The sequence below is a fragment of the Terrapene carolina genome, unplaced genomic scaffold, assembly GCF_002925995.2.
Source record: "Terrapene carolina triunguis isolate 2854851 unplaced genomic scaffold, T_m_triunguis-2.0 Scaffold517, whole genome shotgun sequence".
Classification (NCBI taxonomy): domain Eukaryota; kingdom Metazoa; phylum Chordata; order Testudines; family Emydidae; genus Terrapene; species Terrapene triunguis.
In genome coordinates, this window is record NW_020664868.1 from 2,951,122 (window position 1) to 2,962,122 (window position 11,001).

The window sequence follows — 11,001 nt, forward strand, 5'->3', positions numbered from 1 at the left end:
CGACCACGCCCCCGATCCGCCCCCTATGGGCCCTGGGGGGCAGCGAATAGCCACAGCGCAGGGCGCTCCGACCACGCCCCCGATCCGCCCCCAGCGAATAGCCCATGGGCCCTGGGGGGCAGCGAATAGCCACAGCGCAGGGCGCTCCGACCACGCCCCCGATCCGCCCCCTATGGGCCCTGGGGGGCAGTGAATAGCCACAGCGCAGTGCACCCTGGCCATGCCCGATTGGGTGGGGTCTTGGGGGGCTGTTTCCTGTTCCTCAGTGGCCTCTATTCTCCCTCCTCTTGGGACCTTTCCTGCCCTCTCTGTCCACCCCCGAGGAGGCCGTGGGGGGAGTCCATGGCCCCGGAAAGATGCCCAGGCCTCTTGGCTTCAGCTTGCGATTTGAGCTCAGCTGCTGCCCTTAGTCTGGCAGCGGGACAGGCAGAGAGCCAGCCCCCCGCCCCGCAGCGTCCTTGTAGGGCCGGGACAGAGGGCGACGGGCAGAGGGGGGCAGGAGAGAAGGAGACGGGTGACGAGAGGAGAGGAGAGCGCGGCCCAGGCCCAGGACGATGCAGGCCCTTCTGGTAACGAACGCCCCCCACCTCTGCAGTGCAAACACCCCCTCAGAGCCGCCCCTCTGATCCAAACACCCCGCCAGCCCCAGCCCCCTCATCAGGGTGCAAGTCCCCAGTCAGACCCCTCCGGATCCACCCCCAATCTAAACACCCCCATGGGTCCAGCCCCCCTCCGGATCCACCCCCCATCTAAACACCCCTGTGGATCCAGCCCCCCTCAAGATCCACCCCCAATCTAAACACCCCTGTGGGTCCAGCCCCCCTCTGGATCCACCTCCAATCTAAACACCCCTGTGGATCCAGCCCCCCTCCGGATCCACCCCCAATCTAAACACCCCCTTGGATCCAGCCCCCCAAGATCTAAGCCCCCAATCCAAACACCCCCCCTCAGATCCACACCCCCCCCAGCTCCATACACCCCCTCAGCTCTAACCCCTCCCTGGATCCACACACCCCCTCACAACCCCAAACACCCCCAGCTCCAAGCAGCTCCAACCCCCCCCAGATCTGAACACTTCCAAGATTCAACCCCCCTGCCCCCTTCAGGTGCAGCCCATGTGTGTGAATCGCTCCCCTGCGCTTTGCCTGGGTCTCTAACCTTTGTTCCCTGCTGGGCACCGGCTTTTCGCCTTTGGGTGGGGCTGGTTTTTTAAACCCGTCAGTCTGGTGTCTTTCAATAGCGAGGCCCTGACCCTCCTCTGCTGTGCTGCAGTTTCAGCCCCGTGTAAACACCGGGAGCAACTCCTGATTTAAACCCTGGGTAAGCAAGAGCCCGACCAGACCCTGCGAGACTTATTATGTATTATGTGTATTACGGTAGCGCCTCAGACAGGGGCCACGACCCCATTGTGTTAGGCGCTGTATATTTTTATGGCTCTTCGGTGTATTACGGTAGTGCCGAGGCGCCCCCCCTCACGGACCAGGCCCCCGCTGCGAACTCACACAGCGCCTGGCCCAAGGCCCTCACCATCTGCGGACACGACAAAGACAACAGGTGCAGGCCGACAGGGGAAGCACCAGGGAACGTTCCCAATTAAAGGCCCAGACTCCAGCCTTGGGCCGTTTAGCGCTTTCACCCGTTCTGGTTTTCGGAGCCATCCCATAATGACTCTGGGAAACCCCCCCAAACAGGGGTCCTCTTCTTCCCCCTCCCCCCTCGGCATATACACGCACGCAGCCACGGAGTCCCACAAACTGGAAACGATTCTGGTGCCACTGCGCTGGTTCGTTACGTGCCTGGGAAGGGTCAGGTACAAAAAAACCCCGAAACTGCAGAGCGATGTCAAAAAAAAGGGGGGGGGGGTGGGAAATATGCCCAGGAATGGATCTGCCTGGCACCTCGCTCCTGTGCCAACGTGTGCTTCGGAATGTAGATTCGGTAGACAGGTGGGTTGGTACGGTGGGTAGACGGGTGGATGGGCGCTAGGTAGAACGGCTGGCGTCTAAGCAGCTAGACAGAGGGCGGCACGGCAGAGGAAGGGTAGCCTGAGCTGTGACTCGCTGTGTGACCTGGGGCGAGTCACTGCAGCTCCCTGGGCCTCTGTCTCCCCATCTGTAAAATGGGATAATCGGCCTTCCTTCGGCTGGTTAGACTGGGAACCCTTCAAGGCAGGAACTGACTCTGACTCTGCGCAGCGCCCGGCACGACGGGGGCCTGATCTCGGTCAGGGTCTGCGCAGCGCCCGGCGCGACGGGGCCCTGATCACGGTCGGGGTCTGCGCAGCGCCCGGCGCGACGGGGCCCTGATCACGGTCGGGGTCTGGGCAGCGCCTGGCCCGACGGGGCCCTGATCTCGGTCAGGGTCTGGGCAGCGCCAGGTCCGATGGGGCCTGATCTCGGTCGGGGTCTGCGCAGCGCCCGGCGCGACGGGGCCCTGATCTCAGCAAGGCATCTAGGTTGCTAGATGTACAAATAAGAAGAAGAATACTGCATGGCAGGGCGGGGGTAGATCAGTAGAAATCAATGTTTCCTACCTAGAAGGATATGATGCTTTGGAGCCAGGGAGCAGAGAGTTTGGAAGGGGGAGGCGTGAGTGGGGCAGTAGGCTTGGGTGTTAAAATTCCATGGTGGCCGTTAATCCTCCAAGGTCCTGGGTGGGCTGCAGGGATGTTTTCTAGGTGGATTAGATCTCCTGCTTCGGGGGGCTAAGCAGAAGGAGAGTATAGATAAGGGGGAGTAAAGAGGGGTAGACCCCAGAGGTGGGGTGGAGAGAGAGGAAAGGGCACAGAGGCCTCTGCGGCTGCAGTTTCACTTTTCCAAGGTGACTTTAGATCTATTGGTGTCAGAAGTGGGATTCCCAGTCCCGCTCCCAGCAATGGCCTTGGGCCTGGCTGGAGGCTGCCCTGGGAAATCGGGACCCCTCTGCCACTCTGAGAGTTTCTTAGCAGCCTCTGCAGCACCATGACATCTTGTAGCAAACTGAGGGGTTCTCACTCTGGCCCCATCTGATGCCCGGCAGCCCGGATCCTGCAGCGTGAGCCAGATCGTGACCCCAGTTACGCAGCAGTGTAAATCCATTAGCCAGACCCTGGGTGCAGGGTGCTGTACGTCCCCACTGGCTGTCTCTCGCTGTCCCAGCCTCACTTTCACATGTGCTTTCACGTCCCCAGGGGAAGGCTCCGAGCAGCTGCTGCTTTCGCTCTGTCTGTTCAGGAAACAGAAGCTGCACTGGGGTGTCACACGGTGGAAGGGTGGGGAGCTCCTGAACCTGGCTTCGCTGTACCACCCGGCCCTGCACCCTCCCTTGATCCAGCCCAACCCTTCTAGATTGGCATGTGGGAGTCCTGACTGCCAGCCCCCCTGCTCTAACCCACTAGACCCCACTCCCCTCCCAGCCCGGGGACAGAACCCAGGAGTCCTGACCCTCAGCCTGGGTTTGATTCTCTGCTGGTCTGGGCCTTGTATTGGCATTTGCATGCATTAAATGCAAGGCAGGGTGGAAACCAGAACCCAGCAAGATGATTCTGATCTCACTCAGCCCAGTGTAAATCCGGAATGATTCCCCTTGGGTCACCGGGGCTCCTTCCCCTCTCGCTCAGGAGTGACTCCACTGGCATCAATGCCGAGACAACAGGACCAAGCCGCACGGGGCCATCTCCTCCCAGAGGCTGGGACCTACGCGGGAGGAGGGGGAGGTTGATTTCACTCTATTCTGTAGGTTCCTCATCACCTTTGCCCTCCCCCACCCTGTCCCCCCTCCCCACGGCCATCTGTGTCACAGATCTCCCGCGTGGGATCCCTCCGCTCCTTCGCCACCTCCGCTCGCCACCAGATGAAAAACAAAGTCCCCGAACATCAGAAGCTCTTTCAGGTGAGACAGACCCCAGCTTGAGAGAGGCGAAGGGAGAGGGAGGGGCCAGGGGATGGAGTAGCGTGGGAGGTTGGCAGTCAGGACTCCTGGGTTCTAGCCCCAGCTCTGGGTGGGGAGTGGGGTCTAGTGGTTAGAGCTGGGGTGGGTCAGGGCTTTATTGCCAGCTCTGCCATGGATGCAGGGTGTAATCTTGAGGGTAGGCGTTCAAGTCCCTGCAGCAATTGGTGCCTCAGTTTCCCCACCCATTAAATGGGGATGGTAGCCACGTGAGGGTGTTGGCAGGGTTAGTGCGTGGGGATCCCGGCATGAGTGAGGGGGATGGGGAGGAAGAAATGGAACATTGACCCCCCACTGGCAATGGGGCAGCTGCCTCCAGGGCACCCCCTCAGAGCCAGAGGTCACCCTACAGCATGCCTGCCTCAGTTTCCCCACTTCTCAGGGCTCCCTCAATCACCCTATGAGAACAAACCCGTCTCTGGGTCAGCAGGGGCTGGATTTGTTACCCCCAAATCCAATGCTTAAACCTCCAGCCAGTCCATGCTGCTCAGGGCTCACCCGGGCCTGTCCCATCTAGAGCCAGGCAAGGGCCGCCTCCCGGGCCACCCCCTCTGGGGCGTCCTGCTGCTCTTTATAGGGACATCAGCCCCCCTGCACCTAGCTGGCTCTGCTAATGAACCCCACCCCAGCCCAGGAGTGGGGTGGGGAGGGGGCTGGCTGGCTGGCTCCTTGCCTCTGGCCCTTAAAGTGGCAGTGCACCCCTTTACGCCCCCTTCAACCGGCCGCTACCCCCATGCTGCCATCTGTGCAGGCAGCCACGGCCCTTTCCTTTTCTTTGAATCTGTCCCATTCTCTGCATAAAGGGTGCCCCATGGCTCGGAAGTGCAGGGACCCTTGCAATGACTTGGGGGGGGGGCTGGTTTCCTGATCCCCCTTCCCCCCCTTGTTTTCCTTCTCTGCCTAGGCGGATAATGGCCTGCCCGTGCATCTGAAAGGGGGCATCGTGGATGCCTTGCTGTATCGACTCACTATGAGCATCACTATCTTTGGTAGGTGCTGCTTCCTGCTCAGGGCGCCTGGGTTCTATCCCAGGCTCAGGGAGAGGAGTGGGGTCTAGTGGTTAGAGCGGGGTCAGGGCTTCTGGGTTCTGTGCACAGCTCTTTCAGAGGAGTGGGGTCTAGTGGTTAGAGCAGGGGTGGGGGGTGCTGGGAGTTAGAACTCCTGGGTTCTATCCCTGGCTCAGAGAGGGGAGTGGGGTGTGGCGGTTAGAGCAGGGGGGCTGGGAGGCAGGACTCCTGGGTTCTATCCCTGGCTCAGGGAGGGGAGTGGGGTGCAGTGGTTAGAGGGGGGGCTGGGCACCAGGACTTCTGGGTTCTGACCCTGGCTCAGGGAGGGGACTGGGGTCTAGTGGTTAGAGCAGGGGGGCTGGGAGGCAGGACTCCTGGGTTCTATTCACAGCTTTCAGAGGAGTAGGGTCTAGTGGTTAGAGCGGGGGAGAAGGTTGTGCTGGGAGCTAGAAATCCTGGGTTCTCTCTCTAATTCAGGGACTAGTGGTTAGAGCAGGGTGCTAGGAATCTGCACTTCTGGGTTCAGTTATTAGTTGTTTAATGGAGCTGCAGCAAAGTCCCCCTGGGTCATAAGCACAATTTGAATCAAACGTAAGTCTGGTAGCTCTTAAAATAAAAGCCCAGGCCAGACAGAGAAATGAAACTGAACAAAGCCTATTCGCTTCCTTGTTGTAATGATCCTTTTCTAGACCCATTTCCCTTTTGATTTGCGATCAGCCCCTTTGGGGACTCGCAGAGGTATTGAGGGGGAAAGATTTAGCTGTGAATGAGGCGGGGTGTTGTAGCATTTCCTAGGGGTTAGAGCAGGGGAGCCCTGGGAATCAGGATCCCTCGGTTCTGTTCCCAGCTCTGGGAGGGGAAGAAAATCCAGTGCTTTAGCACAGGAAGAAGTGGGAGGCAGGACTCCTGGGTTCTATCCCCAGCTATGGGAGGAGAATGGGGTTCAGTGGTTAGAGCAGGGGGGGCTGGGAGCCAGGACTCCTGGGTTCTGTGTGCATCAGGGGCAAGGGTATGCTTTAGGGCTTGGGCCTCTCTTTCTATTCTGAACATCTTACCAGTCATTCTCTTGCCGTTCCAGGCTCCTGTTACGCCGTCTTCTCGCTGGTCAGAGCTGCTTTCCCCCAGAAGAACAAATGAGATGGCAGACTGGAATAGCTGGTTCCCCTCTCCCCCCCGCCCCACTGGGGCCCGTTCGGGGCTGGAAGCAGAGAGCGGAGAGTCATGTACTTTAAGAAAACCCCAACCCTCTGAAATCAATAAAAAGCACCTTTAAAAACTGCGTCAGGGTAAGACCCCCCCTTTGGGGGGCAGGGGGTGAGTGGGGTGGGGCTAACGTGAGCACAGTGAGGGGATCTAGCACCAGCTTTGTTTCTTTCCAAATACTGGAATGACTCTCAGCAGCTGCTGGGCTTGATCCAAGACTCAGAGATTCTGATTCCCAGCTCCGCCGACCCCGCACTGCCTGTGCTTCAGGAATATACTGTGGCAGAGGGTTCCACAGGTTAACAGGGATGGCCAGCGGGAGAAACTGATGCCGCGATTGATGCCCTCATTCTCTGATTCAGCTATCCTGTTGCCTTCATTTAGTTACTGAAACCTTTGCTTTTGGGGGAGAAAGCGTGGGCTAGTGGGTTTGATTCCTGGCCCTGCCACTGGCCTGCTCTGTGACCTTGGGTGAGTCATAGCACCGCTCTGTGCCTCAGTTTCCCCATCTGTAAAATAAGGATAATGCTACTGACCTCCTTTGTAAGCCCTGTATTGGAGCTACGGATTGTTGTTACTTAAGGGCCGGATGGCAATGGAATAAATATGCTGCCCAGGGGCCAATTGGGTGGGTCTCACAGATATGAGTGGTCTTGTCATTAGAGCAGTGGGAGGTTGGGAGCTGCCAGGACTCCTGGGTTCTATCAGTTGCCTGGTCCCCAGTGGCAGTTGTCTGAGCAGCCTCAGGGCAAACTGGAGGAGATTGACCCAAAGGAGGACAGGTTTAGAAAACCTGACCCAGGAGGGAAGGCTGAAAGAAGTGGGCAGGTTTAGTCTAGAGAAGAGATGGTTGAGGGGAGAACCGAGAACAGGCGTCAGTGACGTTAAGAGCTACATAAAGCGGACGGTGATCCACTGCTCTCCATTGTGGCTAGGACAAGAAGGAACTGTCCTAATCCGCAGCAAGGGAGATTTAAGGTAGACAGTAGGAACTCTAAGGGGAGTCAGGGCTACCTGGTCCTGTCTCAGCGCGGGGGGAGATGGATTAGCTGACCCAAGAAGGTCCCTTATAGCCCAGTATTCCTAGAATGCTATGGGACAGCACACCCCCCTCCTCTGGAGCATTTACCGGCCGGGGAATTGGACATGGGGTTTGAGTTTATCGTAAAGAAAAAGTTGCTTTCCTTTTTTTTTTTTTTTGTATATTGCTTTGGAAAAAAAAATCACCTTGCTTACATCATGGATAAAAATAAAGAGGGCCCCTCACACAGACAGGGGCTTTGGTGTCACAGTGACAGATACGTTTGAAAACCAAACACACACACACACACAGGGTTAGAAACCAGGGAGTCATCGGCATGTGCCCCCACCTCCCCAATCCAGCCGTCCCATCAGTCCTATTTCCCTTCATTTCGTTCGTGAAATGTTTGCTTCGGGAATATCCTGTGGTGGGGAGTTCCACAGGTTACCAGGAAAGGATGGAAGGGGAGCTGAACCAGGGAAATCTCTGATGTCCCCATTCTCTGATTCATCTCTCCCATTACTCCTATTTCTCTTTAATTGGTTAATGAAATGTTTGCTTCTGGAATATCCTGTGGTGGGGGAGTTCCACAAGTTACCAGGAAAGGCTGGAGGGGGAATGGAACCAGGGAAATCTCCTATAGTTCCCATTCTCTGATTCATCTCTCCCATAACTCCTGTTTCTCTTCAGTTAGTTAATGAAATGTCTGCAAGTATCCAGTGGTGGGGGGTTCCACAGGTTAACAGGGAAGGATGGAGTGGAGAATTGAACCAGGCAATTCTCTAGCCTGACCCCTCTCTGATTCAGCTGTCCCATCAATCCTGTTTGGCTTCATTTAGCTACTGAAGCATTTGTGTCAGTTGATATATGGGCTTTCTTCAGAACAGCGTGGCCTAGTGGATAGAGCACTGGAGTGGGACTCAGGAGACCTGGGATCTATTCCCAGCTCTGCCACTGGCCTGCTGGGTGAGCTTGGGCAAGTCACTTCCCTTCTCTGTGCCTCAGTTTCCCCATCTGTAAAATGGGGATAGTGATACTGACACCACCACGCCCTTTTGTAAAGTGCTTTGAGATCTAGGGATTATTCATATCTTGTGGCGTGGAGTTCCACAGGTTAACATGTTTCATAAAATCATAGGCTGCTCAGAACCCAACGTTGGCTGGGATAGCACAAAAGAAAATCCCTGTCTCCCTCTCACCCCCTCCCCTCCCCTCCCCCCATTTCTCTCCAGACGGCAGAGTCCTGCCCAATCCCACAGCTGACTGGCCCTCCCCCAGCACTCATTACCTGCCCCTGGGAAAACCCATCTCAGCCAAGGGGAGGAGCCTCCAGGGTAGGGGCATGGGTGGCAGGAGCGGGTGCGGGGCATGAGGACCCAATCACAAGAGGAGGGGTGGGGGAGATTAGGGTCCCATGGGAGGCAGGGCTGTGGCCGTTTGAAAATAGAGCCACCGTGTCTATAGCATACTCCCCCCCCAGCTGCCACTGAGCCTACCACCTTCAGCACCCAGGGACAGCCCTCTCCCACTGGAGCTACAGGAGGAGCTCCCCTAGCTGGCTGCAATAGTAAGGCTGTTATCCGCTAAGTGCAATGGCAATGCACACACCCTACGCCCGCCCCCGAACATCCGCGGCTCCACCTAACGCACGGCGCCAGAGACTCCAGGGCAGGTTGGACAGCAGGGACGGATGGACGGACGGACAGCTGTGACCGGGAGCCGGGGTGGGGGGGGGCAGCGAAGCGGGAGAGCACGTGGCGCGGCGTCTCAGGCATTCTTTAGAATCTTCTTGGCCCGGGTGTTGGCTTCTTGGATGCGATCTTCGTTCACGGTGACCTGCGGGGAGAGGAGGCGGCGGTGGAACGGGCTCATGCCCTGATCCAGGTGGAGGGGAGGAGACAACTCGGGAGGCCACGGCTCCCTGTTAGGAGCTGCAAACCCACCCACAGCAACCTAAGAACCTAGTTCCCGAGCAGGCGGGCGGGGACGACTTGGGAGCGCTGGGCCTACCCCCTCGCTAGCCGCCGCCAGGGGGTTTTGAACCCAGGACTCCCCCGCTCGGAAGCCCAGCCCAGCCCTCTCCCACTTGAACATGGCCCCGGAAAGGGATCGCTGGGTCCTCCAATCCCATCCCCTGCCGACCCCATCAGACACTGATCACGCTCCATCTTTGACCCAGTTTTGTTGTTTGCCCCCCCAGCCCCCGTCCCTTCTACTGTCCCAAACCCTCCACCCTCTGGTGCTTAGAAACCTGCTCCTAATCTCCACCCTCAGCCAATCACAGCCCAATTTAATCCCATTTCTTCTGGTGCCTTTAGCTTCCAGACCTTATCTTCCTGGGGTATTTCTAGACAGCCCTCAGCTCCCCGCTCGGCCTGCGTTTTGCCGGGCTCGACTCCTCCCTTCCCCCCACGCTCCTAGCAGCCTTTCTCTGCACCTTGAATTCAAGGAGGGAGTCGCTCCTTCGGCCAGCAGCAGTAGCTGGGCCATTATCCGCCAGCTGGAGCGGGATGCAGCGCACGATTCACAAGCGCGTGGCACCGGGTGAGCGTGCTCGGCTGGTAGCCCACCCTCCTTGGGCCGGGGAGCAGATGGCGGCCGAGCAGTGAACCGAGCTGGAGCGGGGTTCTCAGCCTGGCTCCTTAGTGGGGGCAAGACACTGTCCCATCTCCAGCCCCCTACAGCATCCCACTCCTTTGTCGCCCCCTGCAGGCAACCGGGCTCCTGCCCAAAGGCTGCGTCTCCAGGCGGGCGTGTGGCCGCGCGGCGCTCACCTTCTCCATGATCTTCTCCACCTGCTTGTTCTGGATGTCGATCTCGTTGCCCACGTCCAGCGCCATGCTCTTCAAGTTGCCCAGGATGCTTCCCACCTGTAGCAGGTTCTCCTCCATCTCGTCCTCCCGCGCGTCATTCGTTATTCTGGAAGATCCGGCCCCTCCCGTAAGGTGGGGAGCGTCCTGCTCTGACCCTAAGCATTAACGGCACCAGCCTCTCTGCCGCCTGGGCTAAGGGAGTAGCTCCCTCTGCGAGGGGGCAGTAGCAGGCTGTTATCCTCTATGCAGGCTGCAGCCACTAGAGGGAGAGGTTTAGCCAGCGACTGCATCTCTATGGGCTTTATTAGACCTTGGATTCCCGCTCCTTCCCCATTCAGGACCGCTCCCCAGCCAGGCCGTCTTTTCCGAGCCCCTCTCCATCGAGGCCAGCCCCAACTTTGAGGGGAGAGCACCCCATCCTGCCCCCTAACACCATGCTGAAGCATCGAGTCTCTGATGGTCCAGAACCCCACCGGACTGTCTCAAGAACCTGGGGGGGGGGCTCAGGTCTTGGGGCCCCCCCCCAGATGCAAATAACCTAAGGGGTTTGGGGTGTTCCCCCCCTCAGCGAGAGCACCTCTCCCTGAGCCACCCACCCCACTCCCTTTCCTTCCAGTGGGACACCAGCCGATGGGCTCCCAGCCCAAGGGGGCCCAGCTGGGCTCAGCCCCCTGGAGGCGCCTGGGGGCGGGTCCTGCTGGTCCTACCTGTGGATGTAGTCGCCGCTCATGACCATCTGCTCCCTTTCGTCTGCCACCCGCGAGGGCTGCGTGGAGACCACCCCGTCCTGAGTGTTGCCCCAGACCGCCTTGTACGCCTCACTGGCCTTGATGTTCTTCAGCCTCCGTAAAACAAGGATGGGGGGAGCCGGTGAGACATAGGCCTGGGGGGTCTGACCCCAACCAGGGCAGCCAGGTGCCCCCTTTTCCCTGGCTGGGGTCAGATCCCACAGGGCAGCCCCCCAAAACCCGGCCGGGGTCTGGTCCCACAGGGCTGCCCCCAAACCCAGCTGGAGTCTGATCCCACAGGG

The 11,001-nt window shown here is 58.7% G+C and overlaps 2 protein-coding genes and 1 long non-coding RNA gene across 3 annotated transcripts in view; 1 reads left to right on the forward strand and 2 right to left on the reverse strand.

The window, feature by feature from the left end:
• Positions 1-6,204, reverse strand: part of LOC112122534 (ribonuclease Oy-like) — a 12,627-nt gene extending 6,423 nt beyond the window's left edge. Inside the window, 2 exon segments of the mRNA XM_026658835.2 lie at positions 5,990-6,113; positions 6,116-6,204. Of these exon segments, the coding sequence (XP_026514620.1) occupies positions 5,990-6,113; positions 6,116-6,157 (166 nt within the window). The 5' untranslated portion in view covers positions 6,158-6,204.
• Positions 128-3,868, forward strand: LOC113407916. The gene is made up of 3 exons (XR_003370144.2): positions 128-569; positions 1,273-1,320; positions 3,781-3,868. It is a non-coding gene; the product is annotated as an uncharacterized LOC113407916 (long non-coding RNA).
• A 2,721-nt stretch (positions 6,205-8,925) lies between the features above and the next one.
• The window catches only part of LOC113407920 (synaptosomal-associated protein 25-like), a 6,309-nt gene continuing 4,233 nt past the window's right edge, over positions 8,926-11,001 (reverse strand). Inside the window, exons 5-7 of the mRNA XM_026658860.1 lie at positions 10,679-10,813; positions 9,933-10,077; positions 8,926-8,994 (exon numbers count right to left, since the gene is read on the reverse strand). Of these exons, the coding sequence (XP_026514645.1) occupies positions 8,926-8,994; positions 9,933-10,077; positions 10,679-10,813 (349 nt within the window). The remainder of the gene's footprint in view (positions 8,995-9,932; positions 10,078-10,678; positions 10,814-11,001) is intronic.